Genomic DNA, 21,075 nt, shown 5'->3' with positions numbered 1-21,075 from the left:
AGGGCCTTTTCTTTACTTCTATAGCTTGTTTCCTTAAGCCCATTTCTTCTGGAAATTATTTCCTCTATCGCTGTGATTTACCAAATAAGTGTTTTAAAGTTTGGGTGTTTGGCTCTGAATTTTTTGCTAGCCCAAACCAAAGTACCAATGTTGTTGAACTCAGGTTTGGTCTGACCCCATGGGTCAGATACCTGATGCCATTCCCAGCGCCTACAACACGTCCACCCTGATACTAAATAATGAGAGCAAACACTTTGCTGGTCTTTACAGTTAGCTTGCAATAAGTATTTGTTGACTGCTAGGCACCTGTTGTGAACAACTTCTTTATTCCTTTACGTCTTATGGATTGAATGAACGAAAGACTGCATTTGTGGGTGAGTGGGTGAATGGGTAGGTGAATAAATGAGCAAAGATACTGGGTAACAGCGACTCGCATTCACTGAGCGCCGACGATGGCTCTGGGAGCCAGAGACCCAAACACGGCTGCACCACGTGGCCCGCCCGGGAGCACGTGACAGACTCCACCTACTTCCGGGAGTCCTCCACGGTCCCGCCAAACACCGCTCCACAGTCCTGATTTCCGGTCTCCCTTCGGTCCCAGAGGTCAGTTGCCCTTAACGACCACCTCGTTCCCGCCTCTAAATTGCGTCACTTCCCCCACTCCTGCTTGGACAATTGGCGCGCCTGCGCAGCATGAACTCCAACGCGAGCCGGTTCCTTCCGCGCAGGCGTCCGGGCTGGGGGGCGGGGCCGGGGGCGCCGCGGTGCGCAGGCGCAGCCGTCGGTGGGTCGGGGTTCAGCAGCCCGAGAGGTGAGTTGGGGGCTTGGCGCTTTGGTTCCGCGGTTTGGGGCTTCCCGAGCCACGGGGTCCGTAAGGGAAGGTCGGCCTGGGGCTGGGTCCCCGCGCGGCCCGCGGGGTGATGTGTGTGCGCGGTGCAGAGGGGAAACTGAGGCCGGGCGTCGTCGGATTGTCCTTCACCGGCCCCGGCTTCCCTCCCCTGGACCCCAGGCCTGGGGAATGCTGGTTCGCAGACCCGTGGGTGGAAAGCAGGGAGGAAAAGCGTCCCGCATGTAGCGATCGCTCGCTGGGTGACCGCCGCTGTACGGAGAAACGGTCCTTTTAAATCCGGCCCCTGTTCCTGGGCTCAGGTCGGGGCCCCTGTCCCAGTGCCGCTGCTCTCCAAGTGGATGTCATTGGCCAGCCTTTTGACTTCTCACCCTCAGTTTTCCCCTCTGAAAAACGGGCATTGTCACAGCCCCGGCTTCGAGGGCGAGGGATTTGGGGAGGGTTGAGCCACATGGCCCAGTGGAAAGTGAGAGCTCAAATGGGGTAGCAGTTAGTCTTACCTCACACTTAGCGTCTTCTGCATATTGTGCTGGAAGCGGTCGAAATCTGGACTTGAGGACCCGCTGCACACCTCTCCCTGGCTGTGTAAGTTCAGAGAAGTCGCTTCCCCTCTTTGAGCAGCACATCTCTTACAGGGGCTGTGGAAGCATATGCCTCTAGCAGTGGTAGGCAAACTGCGGCTCTTTGGCCCCTTGAGTTTTTAGCAAAGGCCAAATTAGGAGCACCCTAATTAAGGTAATAACAATGTACCTACTTATATAGTTTAAGTTTAAAATATTTGGCTCTCTAAAGAAATTTCAATCGTTGTACTGTTGATACTTGGCTCTGTTGACTAATGAGTTTGCCGACCACTGCAGGGTCTATGTGAGAGCATTCTTTAATCAGGTTCCTGGTACTTGCTCACTAGAGATGAGTGGTTTTTGTTATTGAGTGTCAGAGCATGGGTGTGCAACCTGTGTCCCCGAGTGATGTTCCTATTTCTTTTGTTTCTTTCCCTGATTATTTGTTGAGTCTGTTTTACCGCTCTCTAGACCAGTGATTTTTGTACACACACACACACACACACACACACACACACACACACACCCGTGGGGGGGGGGGATACTGGGAAATGAGGACATTTGTGGTTGTCACAACTATGGTGCCCCTGCATCAAGTGGTTGTGGGGCCAGGGATGCTGCTCAACCCCCACAGTGCCCAGGACCGTTCCTCAGAAAATGATTGGCCCCAAATGTCAGCAGTTAAACCCTACCCTAGACCAATGAGTGGGTGGGAGGAGTGAACCCCAAGAAATCATATGCAAGGTTTTGTGCGTGCACCCGTTTTTGTAGGGAGCAGAAGGGGTACTTTGGAGGTAGTCTCAAGTCAGACTACTTGGGCTTAAAACTGACTTGTGTCTTAGCTGGTGCCCTTACCGTTCTAAGCCTCAGTTTTTCCTTCTGTAGAATGGGAATTAGGTGAAACAACTTAGAGTCTCAGCAAACTGATCAGGGAGCCAAATCCAGCTGAGGCCTGTTTTTTAGAATGAAGTTTTGTGGAAACACAGCCACGTGCCGTGGCATACACCTTGTCAGTGGCTGTTTTTGCATTATAATACCCTGTTTCACCGAAAGTAAGACAGTGTCTTATATTAATTTTTTCTCCCAAAGATGCGCTAGGTCTTATTTTCAGGGGATGCCTTATCTTTCCATGCGCTAGGTCTTATTTTCAGAGGATGTCTTATTTTCGGGGAAACACGGTAGCAGTGTTGAGTTGTTGCCACAGAGACCCTGTGGCTTGTGAAGCTGAAGGAATTTACTCTGGCCTCTTTCAGAAAATGTTTGCGGATCACTGAAACAAACCATTGCATGTACAGCACTTAGTTCAGTGGCTGGAACGTCCTCAGCATTTTTCACCTGGGGTTTACAAGTCAGTCTTGACCTGGAAGGGCGAGTGATTCTAAATGGGATTAAGCTCTGCTCCAGGTCAAGAGCTGCCGTCTTACTTGATCTTACGTTTTTCTGGCCGAGACCCAGCTTGTGCTGCGGTGGGAAATGCTCAGTGACGGCTGAAGGAGTAAAGGGGATTGTGTGCTGGTAGGCACGACCAAAGGTCTTCTGCTGATGGGGAAACTGAGACCCAAAGAGAACGACCTCCCCAAGGAACCTGGTTGTCACTGTTGACAGTGACCTCACGTTTTCCTGAGTCCATCCGGATCCGATGCCGCCAGGTGCTGGGTTAAAAGGAAGTTGGTCTGCCCAGTGGCTCGCAGTCTGCTGGCTAAAGACAGGCCTGGAAGGGGCCTGCAGGAGATGCTGGGCCAAAGGTGGGAATAGAATTGGGCTTTGTGGGAAAAGAAGGGTCTAGCTCTCTGAGGAGGCCACTTGCAGCTTGGTGTCCAGGGAGAATGAGAGTTTTCCTGGTGGGTCAGAGGGAAGGTGAGTGATGGGTTTGAGTGGAGCATGGAGGGTTTGGGGCCCAGCAGGTGACATACCAATGCTGAAGGACACACTTGTTATACTTCAGGGAGCTTTTGAGGGTTTATAAGTATGAAGGACAATCTGGTGGCATTTTAGAAGAACACTTTGGGGAGTGAACACCAGTTCTAGCTTTGGGGCAGCCTTTCTTGGGTACCTGCGGAATCCTAAGGTGGGTGGGAGAAGCACTCACAGAAGTGGTGGGCCATCCTTCAAAAAGTGGGTGCTTCTCCTCCTTAAGGTGGGGGGCGGGTCACTCATTTTAGTAAGGTATGTAATTTTTTCCTTTGTTGATCAGTCTTGGGCAGGAAAATAAAAGGAATAAAGTTTTTTTTTTGTTTTAATGAAAAAGTAGTCTGAGAGCTAGAAGGGATTCTAAAATATATATTTTATTGATTTTTTTGCAGAGAGGAAGGGAGAGGGATAGAGAGCTAGAAACATCTATGAGAGAGAAACATAGATCAGCTGCCTCCTGCACACCTCTTACTGGGGATGTGCCCACAACCAAGGTACATGCCCTTGACTGGAATCAAACCTGGGACCTTTCAGTCTTCAGGCAGATCTCTATCCACTGAGCAAAACTGTCTAGGGCTAGAAGGGATTCTGAAGGGGCCAAAGAGGAACTATCTCTGGGACAACATCTCCTCACCCCCACCCCCTGCCTCACCACAACCTAGGGCCATGATCAGCAAACTTCGGCTCTCGAGCCACATGGGGCTCTTTGGCCCCTTGAGTGTGGCTCTTCCACAAAATACCACAGCCTGGGGGAGTCTGTTTTGAAGAAACATCATTAGAAGAAGTTTAAGTTTTTTTGTTTGTTTGTTTGGTTTTTTTTGAAGGTTAAGTTTTAAAATTTTGGCTCTCAAAAGAAATTTCAATCGTTGTACTGTTGATATGTGGCTCTGTTGACTAATGAGTTTGCCGACCACTGGCCTAGGGCATCGCCTGCTCACCCTTACCGGGCTCATTCTTGTACTCGGTGCCCTGCTCTGTGCCCTGGTGGTGCTTTCCGAGAGCTCATACAGGCCTCGCTGTGAGGAGAGAGTAGGTCTTTGAGAATGTTGTCCTGCAGCCAAAGACCTACAAGTTCTGATTGTTCCAGAGACACAGAGTGCCCAGTAGCCATCGAGCCAAAGTGCTGTCCCTGTGACAGGCTGGGCCCTGCTCTGTGAGGAGCAGAAGTTCGTTCATCTCAAACTGAGTTAAAACGAAATGTTCCCACCGTGTGCTGTCCTCCTGCTCGAGGAGAGGCAGCAGTCTTCAGGGACCACCTGTGTCAGACACTGCCCAGCCCTCTGCTGTGGACCCACAATCCCTTTTCTGCATTTCCAAAACCCAGGTGTTCAGCACACAGGAGATTTCCCGAAGTTTGTAGCAAAATCATTTGGCCAGGAAATCTGACCTGTGCTGACCTAAAGCCTTAATTTTTCCCACTTGGTGTCTAGCAGTGATTTTCAGCTGGGGTGGTTTGGCCATGTCTGAGGACATTTGTGATTATCACCACTTGTGTGTGTGTGTGTGGGGGGGGGGGGGGGGTGCTCCTGGAATTGGCTGAGTGGGAGCTAAGGATGCCTCCACAGAGAATGACCCAACCCCCATGTCAGCAGTGCTGAAGCGGAGAAACCCTGCATTAATTATTTCGGAAACTAGTGAATTTAATCCCTGCTCACACTAGACACCAGTATAAGTCCCCAGTGGTCAGACAGTATAAACCAGGATGACCCCAGCATCTGTGTGTCACCCCGTCTCCTCCCATTCAGGCTGTGCATCTAAATGTGTGCAGCCTCCTAGGACCTCGGTAGTCAGATGGCGTGGAACACAGTCTCCTGGATCCATGGAATCCCCGGGCCCGGTGTCTTGCCTGCGATGATCCTGCTCCCACCCCTAGCTCCCAGGGAACACTAGGTGGGTGCCAGGGATGCTGATAAATGTCCTGGAGTGCACGGGACAGTTCCCACACAGAAAGTGCTCCGTACATTGATGGTGCTGGGTGGAGAGACCCACATTAGGTCGCTGAATTCTCAACATTTGAAGACGTGTGTTACCCCATTTTATAGAAGAGGAAAGTGAGGGCATCAACTGGGACACTCAGCTGTGACACAGGGACAGGGCAGGCAACATGTAGTTGGCCTTGGGCAGAATGGCTGGACCTAAGACATTATGGCTCCGGGTCTTGTTCTACATAAATTATTTCAGTGGCAAAGGCCGTGAGATAGAAGGGATCTGAAGCATTGGAAGAACTGAAACGAGTGTGGCTTCATTTTTTCCATTTCCTCAACGTTCAGCGTCAGCCCCTCCAGCCTCAGCTCCATCCAGGAGTGCAGGAAACAGTTGTGCCCAAGATCAGATTTCTTTTCTTATTCTTAAGCAAACAGCCGACGCCACCAGGAACCTGCTCCTTTCCCTGAAAGGGAAGCAGATCCTCTCATCCCCCCACACACAACCCAAAACCCAGTGTGAATCTCACAGGATTCAGTGCTGGCTCCTGAGGGTCGGCAGGGGACCGTGCTCAGGAGTGGATCCCAGGACTCTTGGGCAAAGTCCAACCGCTCAGCTGTGTGTTCTTGCCCTGCCACCTGTTGAACTGGTGACCTGCTCCATAAGACCCTGGCACACCTCCATCCAGCTTGCCATCATAGTGCTGGCGGAGAGGGTGTCAGCACGCATAAAGGCCCAAGTAGTGAATGCTGTCAGCCTTGGGGACTACCAGGGGAAATCAAGCATGTTACTATGTAGGCACTTACCTACATACATAGAATACAAAGCCATTCACAGCTGAGCAGGTAGCTGAATGACACTTGACATGTTTAGACTATGCAAAAGGATCCGGGTCCTGGGATCTCAGAGGTTTATATTCTAAGAGGAGGACCTTTAAACAAAGTTTCTTAATTATACTAAAATAGACAAAAACCTACCCTTTTAACTATTTTTTGTTTGTTTTGTTAATCCTCACCCAAGGATATTTTTTCCATTGATTTTTAGAGAGTGGAAAGGAGGCAGGAGGCAGATCGAAAAACATCAGTGTGAGAGAAAGCAATTGGTTGCCTTCAAGCTGCACACACCCCAACTGGGCTGGGATCAAACCTAGAACCAGGAATCAAACCTGAGACCCTGTGCAGATTGACACTCCAACCTCTGAGCCACACCAGCCAGGGCTAACTATTATTTTTAAGTAACAATTCAGTAGGTGTAAGTACATTCACATTGTTCTGCAACCATCACCACCATCCATTTCCAGAACTTTCTCATCTCCCCAAACTGAAATTTTAAGAGAGAGAGAGAGAGGGAGAGATAGATTTGTTGTTCTACTTCTTTATACATGCATAGGTTGGTTCTTATATCTGCTCTGAGTGGGGATAGAACCCATAACCTTGATGTATTGGGACAATGCTCTAACCACCTGAGCTACCCAGCCAGGGCCTGCCTCTGAATTTGACTCCCCTAAGAACCTCCTGTGAATGGAGTCACATAGTATTTGTCCTTCCATGTCTGGCTTATTTCATTGAGCATAATGTCCTCAAAGCTTATCATGTTGTAACCTGTGTCAGAATGTCCCTCTAAAACTGGATATTCTTTTTTTAAAAAAATATATTTTATTGATTTTGTACAGAGAGGAAGGGAGAGAGATAGAGAGTTAAAAACATCGATGAGAGAGAGTCATCAATCAGCTGCCTCTTGCACACCCTCCACTGGGGATATGCCCACAACCAAGGTACATGCCCTTGACCGGAATCGAACCCGGGACCTTATAGTCCGCAGGCTGACGTATCCACTGAGCCAAACTGGTTTCGGCTAAAGCTGGATAACATTCTAACGTATAGATCAGCGGTCACCAGCTGGTGATCCACGAGGTCCGAAAGGTTGGCGACCGCTGGTAGAGCTGGAGCACATTGTGTTTATCCACATTCCCCCATCGGGGCTTTGGAGACAGTGAGTCATGCTGCTCTCTGTCAAGAATCTGTGCAGAACAAAAGCATTTCGGGCGTTCTTGGCGGCATGTTTGTCTCCCTGGGTTTAGAGGAGACGGACATGTTCGTTCTCAGGACCCTTCAGCTGGGGAGCACGAGTGACCTTTTGGGACTTCACTGTCTTCAAAACAGGCAGGTTGTGGATGCTCTCCATGGGCCCCTGTGTATTGCCCCCAAGATCCTCTGGCCTTTTGTCCTCCAGGCTTCGGCCCGTCTGATCCCAGACCTGGGTCCAGGGTGCCCTTGGGCCAAAGGTACTGCTTGGTAAAGGCTCATTGTGTCCAAAGATAGAGGGGGCAACTCCTAACCATCCCCCCAGAGCTTTCCCGGGTGTCTGTTACTTTCTGTCCAACTACAAGCTCTCCAACATAGCTATTTTAAGTTTGCCCCCTTTTTAGAAATGGAGATGTAATTCACATACCATAAAAAGTAGTAGGTTTTCATATGTTCAGACTTGTGCAGCCATCACCATGAGTTCCAGAGCATTCCATTACCCCTGGAAGCAGCTGAGTCCCTGTTAGCAGTTACTCCCCAGCCCCTGACAACCACAAACTCTCTTTCTCTGGATTTGCCTGTTCTGGGCATTTCATAAAAATGGAATCAGCCGAAACCGGTTTGGCTCAGTGGATAGAGCGTCGGCCTGTGGACTGAAAGGTCCCAGGTATGATTCCGGTCAGGGGCATGTACCTTGGTTGCGGGCACATCCCCAGTAGGGGCTGTGCAAGAGGCAGCTGGTCGATGTTTCTCTCATCGATGTTTCTAATTCTCTATCACTCTCTCTTGCTCTCTGTAAAAAATCAATAAAATATATATTTTTAAAAAGGTGGAATCACACACAGTATGGCCTTTGTGTCTGGCTCCTCTCCTCTTAGGAAGCAGTTGTGGATGAGGTTTTCCCTGTACCACAGACAGCGCTCGTAGCATGGCCGGCATCCCGTGCCTTGACTGCCTTTGCAACACAACTTTTAGCATCAGCTCTGTGTGCTGTCAGCCCGCTTGTAAAGGGGTTAATGACTTGCTCTTCTGATCTCTGGCCAGTGACGGGTTAATGATGATGGGGTTAGCAGGCCCACTCTTTGATTTCTAGGGGTTAGACATGGCTCCCAGCCGTGCTGAGCAGATATGAGGGGCCTTGGGCAGCAGGTAGGCCCCCATCCCGCTCTTGTGTCTTCTCTAAATGGAGCAATGATGCACCTCGGAGGTCACTGTTCAGTGGAGTGAGATGTGCTGTGTACGGTGCCAGGCGCATCACAGCTGCTCTGGTAGCAGACTCCTCACATGTTTCTTATTCTCACCCAGGCACTGGAGATATCAGAGACTGGTCCCTCTCTGTGGGGGCCATCCTGGGCTCGGGGGGTGGGGGTGGGGGAGAGCAGAATCCCTGGCCCCACCCACTGAATGCCAGGAGCACCCCCAGACATGAGAACCACAAATGTCTGTAGACAAAGCCCAGGCAATACAGCCCGGTGCAGAGGAACCCCCGGAGCCTTGAAAAGGGGTCCATGCCCTGCAGGGCCTCGTCGTCTGCTCAGGCTATCCCATGATACCTGTGTCACCCCTCATGTGCCTCAGAAACTTGGGGTTCACAGACCTCCAGGACTCCAACCCATCCGAGGCAGCCCTGGGGAGCCCCAACTGTCCCCCCTCTAGCCGGTGAACGGATGGAGACTGCCAGCCTGTGAGAGCAAGGAGGGACGGCAAGGGGTGCTCCGCCTACTCACATGCCCAAGAGCAGGGGCTCTGAGCCTCATTGCCTCAGTGTCTCATCTGTGAAATGGGATTGTTAACTTTTTACCTCACAGATAAAAGTGGCCAGTGTGCTTGGGTGGGGGACGCGCCTTCTGCAGAGTCCTGCCTGGAGTGTGACCGCTGAGTAGGTGGAATTGCGCGTATCTAAGCAGCCCGGTCCTCATCCTTTTGCCTGGGGTCTGCAGATCCTGAAAACCCCAGGGTGTCTCTCTTCCCATCTCAAGATGGATAACAAGAAGCGCCTCGCCTATGCCATCATCCGCTTCCTCCATGACCAGCTGCGGCACGGGGGGCTCTCCTCGGACGCCCAGGAGAGTTTGGAAGGTATGCACGGGCCCGGGGATGGAGCCTCCTGTCTCCAACTCTGTGCCCCCACTGCCCCTCCCCTCCTGCTCCTCTCCTCCCCACCTCCCTTTCTTTCATCGGAGCCTGGAACTACTACAGGATGGTATGCTAGGTCAGCACACCTGTCCAGCCGTGGACTCTGCTCCTGTCCTGGTTTCACAGCCAAGACCGCCGAGCCCTGGCAGGCACAGGTCTGAGCTCTCCGGCCTCCCAGCCCAGTGCTCTTCCCCCACCAACGGGTGCCAACCCCTGTCACTTAGGACAGGCCTTCTGCAGGCACAAAGGAGGCATGTGTGTCCTGGGGCAGAGGGCAGGTGGCACAGTGCTCTGACTAGTTCTGTCTGTCCCACATGCGATTGTGTTGCCCCTGGAAGGTGCCCCGTTGTGAAGACTTGGGCGGGGGTGGTGAGGTGGGGTGGGGTTGGTCTGGACTGGACTCCTTAGAGGTTCAGCAGAAGGTCCCCGGCATCTGGATCCCTGAATGGCTCTCCAGGCTGGGCTCAGCTCCGCAGCTTCCCAGCAAGATAGCACCCAGCGGGACCCCACGGAGAGCCCCACTGGGCAAGGACAGTAACTCCCCCCACATTTCCTTGCTCTCAGGGCTCAAGGGCATGTCTGTCTGTCCTGACTTTCCCAAGGCTCTGGGCTGACCAGGAAGAATCCAGACCAGGGTCAAGGGGCACACACTACACAATGTGCTCCAGGGTCTCTGCCAACCCACTTGGAAACTAAGCACGAGCCCTACCTCCTGAGCCTCGGTCGTAAACTCAGGTACATTCAGAAGAAAATGCCTGTGTTCCTTGCAGTTGCAATCCAGTGCCTGGAGACCGCCTTCGGGGTGACTTTGGAAGACAGGAACCTCGCACTCACTCAGACTCTTCCAGAAATATTTGAAGCTGCCGCAGGCAAGGTGAGCTGCGGGGCCGCCCCATCACAGCCAAGAGCAGTGAGAACAGCACGGGTACCAGTGGCTCCGAAGCGAGTCCCTCCTGGGTGAGGGAGGGGCACCTGCACTGCGGGCCCTGGGCCTGTTCCTCTCTCAGAGCCCAGAGGCCCCTGGCAGGGAGGAAGGCTCACGGAGCCGGGTTTGGAGAAGGAGGAGGACAGCGGGATTGCCGCCTTTTTTCTTTGGGGCCAGGAGATGCCACAGAACCTGAGGAGTCCTGAGGGAACCCCGCTTTCGGAGGAGGACTTGGCGGAGGCAGAGCGCCTCAAAACCGAAGGTGAGAGAAGTGTTCTCCGTCCCCACTGGCACCTCTCCCCCCGGACTCCAGAGGCTGAGCCGGTGGGCAGGCTGATCCTGGCTCTGAAGTCGAGGTAGGGGTGCTGTTGGACAGTAGGCGGCAAACCAGCCTTTGGGGATGACTTTTAAGAACACAGATGGATGTGGAGAAATCATAGCCTCACACCCAGTGGGTGAAAATGTAAGCAGTGCGGCTGCTGTGGAAAATGGTCTGACAGTTTCTCAAATAGTTAAACACAGTGATCACGGGGCCCAGCAAACACACATGCCCACAAAGATGCTTGTACACAGATGTTCACAGGAGCACAGTTCATAGTAGCCAAGAAGTATAAACCACCCGGATGTCTGTCTGCTGGTGAATGGATACCCCCAAGGTGGCCTGTCCCTGCACTGGGTCATCACTCAGCCATGAGGCACTGACCATGCTACAGCGTAAATGGGCCTCGAACACGTGATGCTCAGTGAAAGAAGCCAGACACAAAGGCCACATAGTGTGATTTTGTTTATGTGAAGTGTCTTGAACAAGACCTAGGAAGTGGGTTCATGGTTATTGGGCTGGGAGGGGAGAATTGACTATTGATGAGGACGGGGTTACTTCTTGGGGTGGTGGAATGTTCTGAAATTGGATGGAGGTAATGGTTGCACAACTCTGAATATACTAAAAAGCATTCAATTGTACACTTTTAAAGGGTGAGTTGTGTGGTATGTAGATTACATCTCATTAAAATTGGGCTCTATTTCTGAAAAGATGCAAAAGTGACAGTATTTGAGACTTATGTCACTAAGTACCACAATCAAAGCAGTGACAGCTGCCATCACCAAGGGCCGGCTCAGCCAGCCCCTAAAGACACTTGATGCAAACCGCACCCCCAAGCCTATGCCTGGCCCCCGAAATCTCACACCTTCAATTAGGAGCTGGGAGAGCTGAGAATGACCCCTCAGACCCCTCAGGTCTTTGTTCATTTTTTTCTTTTTCTGTAGGAAATGAACAGATGAAAGTCGAGAACTTTGAGGCGGCCGTGCACTTCTACGGGAAAGCTATCGAGCTCAATCCTGCCAACGCCGTCTACTTCTGTAACAGGTACTGCCAGGCCTGCTCGGAGGCCTGGCCAGCCAGGCTCACATCCTGGCAGGCAGGACGGGCTGTTGTACTGTAGGTTACCGACTGCCCCCACTGCAATCCCAAATACGCATAGTGTCAGAGTCGATAGTGACATTTAAATTAGGTGGCGCCATTCTCTACTCAGATGTGGGGCCACGGAAATAACCCACAATTTGGACACGTGCACATGCTCACGACAGCATTGGCAGCCGTGAGGAACTGCATCTGGCCTGTACTTCTTCTTTTTCCTTGTTTTTAAAAAATTTATTGGAGTAACAGTGGTTAATGACATTATATAAGTTTCAGATATAGAACTTTATAATATGAGATCTGTATACTCCAGTGTGTGTTCACCACCCAAAGTCTGGTCGTCTTTCTGTCATAATGTATTTAACCCTGGCCTGTGCTCTTTTATTTACTTATTTATTTATTTATTTTTATTGATTTCAGAGAGGAAGGGAGAGAGAGAAACATCAGTGATGAGAGAAAATCGCTGATTGGCTGCCTCTGGCACACCCCACTCTGGGGATGGAGCTTGAACCCAGGCAAGTGCCCTGACCGGGAATTGAACCGTGACCTCCTAGTTGATGCTCAGCCACTGAGCCATGCCGGCCGGCTTGGCCTATGCTTTTAAAGGAAAAGCCAAATTAGCTGTCACGTAGCCTCACGGTACGGAATCCTGTGCTAGTGAGAGGCACTGAGTGGAGAGCAGGAGGCGGAATCGCACCATCGGTGTGGAAGCCGTGGAAACACAGCGTATAGAAGACACCAGAAGCATGGTTGCCAAAGGTTCTCCACATCACTTCTGGGTAGAAGTGTTTTTGTTTTTTTAACTGTTTTTTGGGGGAAGTAATTCTAGATATACAGAAAGTTGCAGAGGGACTTATCTGGCAACATAAAATGGGCCTGAGCTTCACCCAGAAGGAAGAGCCTCCATGGCGGAGCCCTGGACTGTGGGTGCAGAGCCAGGTCCTGACACTGCCTGTCGGCTGTGCAGCATTGGGCCACGCCCCTGGGCCTCCCTCAGCCTCAGTTTCCTCTGGCAGCCCCCAGCACAGGTGCTAGCAGGCAGATGCCAGCAGGCAGATGCCATGTCAGAGCCCACGTACCCACCCTACCTTACAGATGAGAAACCAAGGCCTATCCCCAAATGGCTCATCGTAGGTGACCAGTGAGGGATACAACTCTGAACGCCCTGCTTTGTTTCCCCAGAGCCGCCGCCTACAGCAAACTCGGGAATTATGCAGGGGCCGTGCAGGACTGCGAGCGGGCCATCTGCATAGACCCATCCTACAGCAAAGCGTATGGCAGGATGGGGTGAGTGCCTGGGCAGGCGCCCCTTGTGGGGCCGGACTGCCCCTCCCTCTGCACCCACCACATTCCTCCTCTTCTGATTGTGGGGAGGGTTTTCTATTCCATTAACCACCTCTCCACCGCCAGCCGAGGGTTCAGCCATTCCATTCAGTCCCGATACCATCTCCCTGGATGTAGCCAGACCCCACTGGTCAGGGCTCAGCCCCACGTCAGACACCAACCAACCGACCAACCAGCTATCATAAGGGCTTCCCACGACGCCCTCCTCAGGAGCGACGATTCCCTAGAATGACTCACAGAATTCAGGAAAACATTTTTTTTTTTTTTTTAAATATATTTTATTGATTTTTCACAGAGAGGAAAGGAAAGGGATAGATAGCTAGAAACATTGATGAGAGAGAATCATTGATCAGCTGCCTCCTGCACATCTCCCACGGGGGATGTGCCCGCAACCAATGTACATGCCCTTGACCGGAATCGAACCGGGGACCCTTCAGTCCGCAGACCGACGCTCTACCACTGAGCCAAACCAGTTTCGGCCAGGAAAACATCTTACCTGTATTTACCAGTTTGTTAGAAAGGATACAGATGGACCAGCCAGAAAGAGGCACTCGGTAAATCCAGCATGGGCCTGGATTTTGGGTGCCAGAGCCTCTGTCCCTGTGGAGTGGCGGCACATGGGTGTGGTCACCCTCTTTGGGTGTGATTAGAAGGGCCTCATGAATGACAAAGGACACGCTGACTCAGGGAATTTCAGGAGCTCTGCCCGGAGCAGCAGGGACAAGGACCAAATACACATCTTTGTCTGGCCACCCTGGCCCCTCGGCATTCCATCCTTTAGGCCAGTGGTCAGCAAACCACAGCTCGCGAGCCACATGCGGTTCTTGAATGTGGCTCTTCCACAAAATGCCATGTGCAGGCGCGCACGTACAATGTGATTGAAACTTCATGGCCCATGTGCAGAAGTAGGTTTTGGGCCTGGGCAAGTCTATTTTGAAGAAGTGGTTCTAACGCCAAGCCACACTCAAGGGGCCAAAGAGCCGCATGTGGCTCGCGAGCTGCGGTTTGCCGACCCCTGCTTTAGGCCTTTAAAGCCCTTGGTATTGGGTACCACCACTAGAACTCCACTGCATTTGAATTGTCATGTTCATCCTCTTAGCCCCTCCCCGACCCCTTTAGTGTCCTCCACTGGGGCCCAGACTGGACAAGGAATGGTGACATTGACATGGAGACCGTTTGAGGTGTGGGGACTGAGGGAGGGGCCGGAAGCTCCTGGGGCCTCTCCGCCTCATCCCCAGCATCTCTCCCCGCAGCCTGGCGCTCTGCAGTTTGAACAAGCACGCAGAGGCCGTGGCCTACTATAAGAAGGCCCTGGAGCTGGACCCTGACAACGAAACATACAAATCCAACCTCAAGATAGCGGAGCTGAAGCTGAGAGAGACCCCCAGCCCCGTGAGTCCCCTGGGAACGAGGGCCGCGCGTCTGCCAGGGAGGCAGAGACAGGCCAGGCCAGGCGGCTCTCAGGCTGAGGGCTGGCTCGGCCTGTGTGCAGAGCATGCCTGGGCTTTGGAGGACCGGCATTTGTTTAATCGGGTGTGAGACACACTGTCAGGGAGGAAGATGTTTCTGCCGTCGCAGAGCCCCGGAAACAGAGAGGACATGTGCAGGGTCAGCGGGGAAGCACCGGGGTCAGTCAGGAGGTGAAGGAAGAGGGGAAAGGTGGACCAGCGCCTTTATTATGATTTCATGAGAAGGAGGGGTGATGTGGGGGGCGGGGGAGCAGGCTTAGGTTTTACTAGTTTGAATAATTCCAGGGGACTGTGGTAGAGGCCAGCCCTAACTGGCACCTGGCTCTGGGGTGACCAGGGCCAAAGGACAGGGGCTGAGGGTGAGAGCCTCGTGGAGAAGGGGTGGGAGTGAACAGTGGGTGGCCTGACTTGCATTTGAAAGGCGCACTCCTAGGTGAGTATTGACTCTCTAGGAATTGGTTACCCCGAGGAGGACCCATCCCTCCAGGGTCTGCCAGGCCTCAGATGTCAGAGCATCAGGAAATGAAAGATGCAGTTAACACAGTACTTTTCCCCAGTTATGGACGGTGGGGCTCCTGCTTTTTATGAAGCTCCCCTAGCTTATGGGCTGGCTGCTCAGGCCGAGAGAGCATCTGTTTGAGCTAAACACCTCTGAGAACTCCCGACGGGCCCCACATGGGGTATCCTCTCAGTTCCTGGGCCAGTGTCATCTCCCCGTGTCCTGATGCCACTAACCAGTGCTTCCCTCATCCCCACAGACAGGAGGGCTCGGCAGCTTTGACATCGCGGGCCTGCTGAACAACCCAGGCTTCATGAGCATGGTAACTGCCCTCATCTCCCCCAGCAGCGTCCACGCCCACCACCTGGCCTGCCCCGGCACTGCCTGCCTAGACCAGGCCACTGATGTGGCAGCGTGGACACTGGGGCCGGGTCACTCTGGGCTGGGGGCCTGCCTGGGCACTATGGGGTGTTGAATAGCATCCCTGGCCCCACCTACCCCATGCTAGGAGCACCCCCAGTGACGACAACCACAGATGTTTCAATTGTTGTCTTGTGTCCCCTGGAGCCAGTATACCCCCAAGAGAGACCCCGCTCTTCTCTCCCCCCATGATTGAGCCAAAGGATAAATTAGATCCTACCTCTCTTGGCTGAATAACGGGAAAATACGTCCCCGCTGCCCAGCATGGTGTTCTCACGGGAGACAGTGATAGTGACAGGGCCACGCCTGCAGGTTCAGATGGGACCCCAGAGCACTAGGTATCCCATGAGAGTAGGCTCCCGTTGTGAACGGAGGGGGCTGGTCCCTACACACACATGCCCATTTCTGAGTGAGCTCGCTCCGCCTGAGGTCGCACTGCTGGCCTACAGGGCCTCAGGGTGTCGGGTCTCAAACTGTCTGGAAGAGAAAAATCCTCAGTACACCGAGGAGCAGAGGCTTACTTTCATTGCAAGCCTACGCCGCAGCCAACGCCAGGGTCTTGGTTGATGGACGGGGATGAATACCCGCACTCCGAAGGCACCCTGGCTCAGGGACTCAGCCTCATAGCAGCCACGCCTTCTGACTTCAGCCACCCAGCTCCTGCTGGTTTGTCTACTTTGACTGGCACGGCCAGGGCCACGCGGCTTTTGGCAGAGCTAAATGGTTGGAGCAGAGACACCCTGAAAGCTGACAGTATGCCCTTTACAGAAAGTTAGGCAGCCCGTGAGCAGTGGCCTCGCCGGAAGCTCTTCAGTCCTACCCTCCTCTCCTGACCTGGCTCTGAGGAGATGTCCTCAGTGAGCTGTGAAGGCTCAAAGTGCCCAGTGCAGTGCTGTTTACCGATGGAGTAAAATGAGACTGCCTGGCTCTCCTAATGTCTTATGACCCAAAAAGATCTAAAATACACACTCCCAACGAAACCTAAGGTGCCCGGGAGTCTCCTGAAATAAGGGTCTCAAATGGGATCAAAGTGATGAGAAATGAGAGTCTCATCGCACGGAGGAAGAAACGGGGTATAGGGGAGAGGCGGGGAGAGCAAGTATCTGGGTGACATGCTTGCTGAGCTGGGCAGGAGAGCCCAGGGTGCTTGCGAGGGAACCTCAGTCGGAAGCTGTCCTCTGACAATGGTTTTTTTTCTTCAGGCATCAACCATGATGAACAACCCCCAGGTTCAGCAGCTGTAAGTGACAACCCTTCCCCTGGGTCTTGTGCTTTAATCTCTTCTTGTGGTAAAACACATAAGATTATCGTATTAAACCATTTAGTTTACAACTCAGTGGCACTGCGTGCATTTAACAGTGTCGTGCAGCTATCACCACTATCGAGTTCCAGAATATTCCACCACCCCAAAAGAAGCCCCATCCTCATGATGGTAGTCACTCCCTCTCCCCACAATCCCTGGCAATAACTAACCCAATTCCTGCTGTGAATTTAATTTTTCTGTTCTGGAAATGTCACACTGTGTGATTCCACTTAAGTGACCTTTGGTGTCACATGGGGGCCAGAGTTGCCCCATTGAGAATCAGTGTCTTTAGGGCAAAAAGCCGTTCCTGGAAGAGCGGATGGAACTCACAGGGCAGCCATCAGGGAAAAGGTGGTGACACAGAACGTCTCTTGCTAGCAGAGGCCAGGGGCTGAGTGGGGCCACTGGGGCAGGGGGCGGGGCCATCCTGCCTAAGTCCCAGGCTCTCTTCTTGCAGCATGTCTGGCATGATTTCCGGCAGCCACAACCCCCTGGGGACTCCTGGCACCAACGCGTCACAGAATGACCTGGCCAGTCTCATCCAGGCGTGAGTACACCTGTACAATGGAGACACGGTGGGCAGGCGGGGACACTGCGCGTGGGAAAATGGAAATGTCAACGCTGTGTCCTCCAGCGAGTGGCCACATGACAGATGCCTGGGGGACATTTCAGAGGGATGTTTGGAGAAGCTGAGCCCGGCACCTCTCTCACAGGGGCCAGCAGTTCGCTCAGCAGATGCAGCAGCAGAACCCAGAGTTCATTGAACAGCTTCGAAGTCAGATGCGAAATCAAACGCCCAGTGCCAGCAGCGATGACCAGCAGGAATGACCGCTCACGTGAGTTTCCTGAGGGGGCGGGGGAGGTGCAGGCCCCTTCCAGATGCTCCTTCCCCTGCCAGCTCCCACTGAGAGACATGGACTGACACCTCCCAGCTTCTGGAAGGGCTGGTCCCTACGTGTGTCTACAGCTGGCAAGAGAACAGGAGGTGCTGGCAGTGCTTTTCTGTGCACCTGCAGAATGTCCTGGTGGCCCCAGTGGATGCGAGGCGAGGTCACCCAGGCAGGGGAAGGACAGATCTATATGTGCCTGGTTTTCATGATTTGGGGGTTTTATCTTGTTTTACTGTGAGCAGATGTTACATGTACACTTGCTTAAAAATATACTCGGAGGGTCCCTGGAGACCTTCGCTGCTTGGTTAGCTGTCCCTGGGCCCCTCACCTCCACCCTGTCTGTATCCAGTGATTCTGCTCCTGGATACAGTTGGCAGGTGGCTTTCTTTATTTTGTTACCTTCCTCCTAACATTTTTATATTAACCATGATTTTTTAAAAATATATTTGTATTGATTTTAAAGAGGAAGGAGAGAGAGGGAGAGATAGAAACATCATTGATGAGAGAGATAATTGATCGGCTGCCTCCTGCACACCCCACACTGGGGATTGAGCCTGCAACCCGGGCATGTGCTCTTGACGGGAATTGAACCTCAGACCCTTCAGTCCGCAGGCTGATGCTCTATCCACCAAACCAAACCGGCTAGGGCTTAACCATGATTTTTTAAATAGAAAAATGTAAAAGAAAAAGCACAGACAACAACTTTAATCTTTCCATGCAAAGCAACGAATATTAATATTTGGAGTATACTTTTCTTTCCTTTTTTTTGCCTTAATTTTAAGTCAAAACATAGGTCAGTTTTATATTTGTTATTTGTTGGAACTTTATCCCCCAAGTATTTTCTTCTCTTTTCTTTTTTTAATATATTTTATTGTTTTTTTTACAGAGAGGGATAGAGAGTTAGAAACATCGATGAGAGAGAGAACCATCGATCAGCTGCCTCCTGCACACTCCCAGTTGTGCCTGCAACCAAGGTACATGCCCTTGACCGGAATCGAACCTGGGACCTTTCAGTCTGCAGGCCGACGCTCTATCCACTGAGCCAAACCGGTTTCGGCCTCAAAGTATTTTCACCAACATTCTCACGTCTGGGCCCCAGAACCACTGTGATGATGACCGGGCGGTTTCTGTGCTTACGCGGCAGCCACAGGCCACACAGGCAGATTGATTTAGGTCTCCCAGCTGCAGGGGCTGCTGCCTGGCTGACCACCGCATGTCTTGTCCTTCCAGCCATTCCAGTGCCATCGGGTTCTTCCCAGCTGACTGGAGCCTCCACACCTTCTGCCATTTTCTCCCATTGGATTGCCAGAGAGGGAAAAAGAAAAAGAAATTGGACCTGCATGAGATGGATTTTTATGCTTTTTATTTTTTCCTTTCACCCTCACCTTCCTTTTTGTACTCCCTGATGGCTCCCAGACCCTTTTCGAAACAGAGCCAGCAAGCTGTGAACGCAGACCAGCACCAATCTCCAAAAAGCCCAGTCACTAAAGTATTTTCTAGAATATTCCGGAGTGGGGATGGTCCTCGGGGGTGTTCTCCGAGAAGTTACCGGTTTTACGTCCAGCTACGTCCGAAGCCCGATGCCTTTTTGAGTCAACCTTGGCTGCTCGGACGAGCTCACTGCCAGCCACGGCCTGGGTACCAGTGTCCGCCGGACCCTTAGACCACAGGTTTTTGCATGAGGAACTTTAGTTGCAGATTCCTAAAGACATTTTCAATTGCCTGCGCCTGTCGGGAGCGGGACTGTCTTGGGGTGCCTAGGGCCAGCTTTGGGGACAATCGAGCATTTTGATCGATGTGCTTTTCACCCCTTTTGATCCTCTTTCCCCAGTACTCACACCCGACAGACCATGAGGCAGGCGATCGTGACCTTCGGGCCTGGCCCCTGAGCCGTCCCAACTTGCCTGTGTGTTCTGGGGCCATTGGTGTCCCCCTCCTCAGCCAGCAATTGCCAAGCAGGCCAGAGCTGCCTCCAGGGAGCGCAAGCACACAAGCCAGGGATGGTAGCCTGTCTAAGGTGCAAGGCCACCATCGAAACCTCTGCATTCCCTGCTTGGGCAGGGTCTCCGGGGTGAATCTGCTGGGACCCTGAGCTGGCAGCAGTGTTGGAGGCTCCCTGGTGGTCTGCAAAGTTGACCCAGTGCCGTGTGTCATACTAGTAGGAAGACCCAATGCCGTGTGAAACAAGTAGGAAGAGGGCCACCATCCGCTGCTGCAGTCATCACTTGGATGGCAAGGTGGCCCTCACTCTTGAGTGCTAGCCATGGTGACAAGAGTACTGTGTGGGGAATAAATAGACATTGTGACCTCTGCCAGTCTCTGCATTGACCTCTCGGCAACACCCATGCTCTCCCTGCCCCAAGTCTCTAGAACCCCATAGCCTAGAGTTTCCATATCGCCCAGGACACAAGAAATAACACACTGCCTGACATGACATGACATGACTAAGCTTTTCTTGTGCCAGGGTCACAGATGGTTCCAGAAATGGCAAGCCTCGGCTGTCCCATGTTTTTCCCTCACCCCTGACCACAGTTACACTCACACACCCACCATGTAAGTGATGGCCTTAGGGGTCAAGCTAGGATCCTAGGTTCTCAGGGACAGAGTAAGATTATTGTTCATTGCTTTTCTAGTATGTTCTCACAAATTTCACCATTCTGGAACCCAAGGACCTTCCCTCCCATAGCTTCCGGGGAGAGACCTGGCCCTAGGCAGAAAGGAGCCCAGAAACTTCCAGGCTTGTCTTGGCCTCGGGTTTCATCCCCCAACTTTGTGGATATAGAAAGCACTCCACAGTCACTACAGAAACCTTGCTTGAATTCTCAGCTCCTATTGACAACATTGTGTGGCCAGCACCATCACACCCATTTCACGGGTGAAGGAACAGCCTTGACTCTCAGCTCACCCAGCCCTTGAATGGCAAACCTGGTGCAGTGTGACCCCCCAGTTGCAGGTCCTGTGCCAGGAGTGGCTGATTGAGGACCCCATCTCTGAAGGCTGCCTGCTTCATCCACAGACGAAGGCTTAGCAGTGGTCCTCCCGCAAATCAGAAAATCACAGCAAATCAGCAGCCCCAGGAAACAGTCTGGTATGGACCGTGAGTGGGGCGGGGGCAGGAATGAGGCCTGTGCCTGTCTTACAGGCCTTCACCAGGGGTGAGTCTGTCAGAGTCACTATTGTCATGACTGGCGGTGCTCCTGGCATCAGCTGGGTGGGGGGTGGGAAGGCAGTGATAACTGCTCAACACCCTGCAGTGGCCAAGACAGGCCCTCCCAGAGAATGACCCGATCCCAATGTCCGCAGTGCTGAGGGGCCTCTCCACTAGGACAATGCATGTCAATGTGTGACACCGCCCAGCCCAGCCCAGCAAGGTCAGCAGCTGGGAGCTTGGTAGAAATGCAAATCCTTGG

At 52.5% G+C, this 21,075-nt stretch overlaps 1 protein-coding gene across 3 annotated transcripts; it reads left to right on the top strand.

The window, feature by feature from the left end:
• Positions 1–660: 660 nt before the first annotated feature.
• SGTA (small glutamine rich tetratricopeptide repeat co-chaperone alpha) lies at positions 661–19,975 on the top strand. Of its 3 annotated transcripts, XM_084883556.1 has the most exons (13): positions 747–811; positions 9,074–9,144; positions 9,245–9,344; positions 10,172–10,275; positions 10,504–10,588; positions 11,590–11,689; positions 12,923–13,027; positions 14,338–14,476; positions 15,312–15,374; positions 16,675–16,712; positions 17,233–17,322; positions 17,489–17,611; positions 18,896–19,975. In XM_084883556.1, exons 3-12 carry the CDS (start codon positions 9,245–9,247, stop codon positions 17,601–17,603), a joined length of 939 nt encoding a protein of 312 aa, XP_084739682.1. In that variant the 5' UTR covers positions 747–811; positions 9,074–9,144; the 3' UTR covers positions 17,604–17,611; positions 18,896–19,975. The 3 variants fall into 3 exon arrangements, with proteins under 3 accessions (XP_084739680.1, XP_084739681.1, XP_084739682.1); XM_084883554.1 differs by lacking the exon at positions 9,074–9,144 and having other exon boundaries at positions 661–811; positions 9,206–9,344; XM_084883555.1 differs by lacking the exon at positions 9,074–9,144 and having other exon boundaries at positions 678–811.
• Positions 19,976–21,075: the final 1,100 nt, after the last annotated feature.

Source organism: Pipistrellus hanaki (assembly GCF_964339955.1).
Source record: "Pipistrellus hanaki genome assembly, chromosome: 5".
Taxonomy (NCBI): Eukaryota; Metazoa; Chordata; class Mammalia; order Chiroptera; family Vespertilionidae; genus Pipistrellus; species Pipistrellus hanaki.
Note: the sequence above shows the minus strand (reverse complement) of the source record. Positions and strands in the feature narration are given on the sequence as shown.

What these genes read in the sequence shown, in the direction of transcription:
- SGTA (XM_084883554.1), top strand. Translation starts at nt 9,245, where the DNA reads ATGGATAACAAGAAGCGCCTCGCCTATGCCATCATCCGCTTCCTCCAT. An exon ending in CGCCCAGGAGAGTTTGGAAG is followed by an intron (nt 9,345 to 10,171) that starts GTATGCACGGGC and finishes TGTTCCTTGCAG; the next exon opens with TTGCAATCCAGTGCCTGGAG. An exon ending in ACCCAGGCTTCATGAGCATG is followed by an intron (nt 15,375 to 16,674) that starts GTAACTGCCCTC and finishes TTTTTTCTTCAG; the next exon opens with GCATCAACCATGATGAACAA.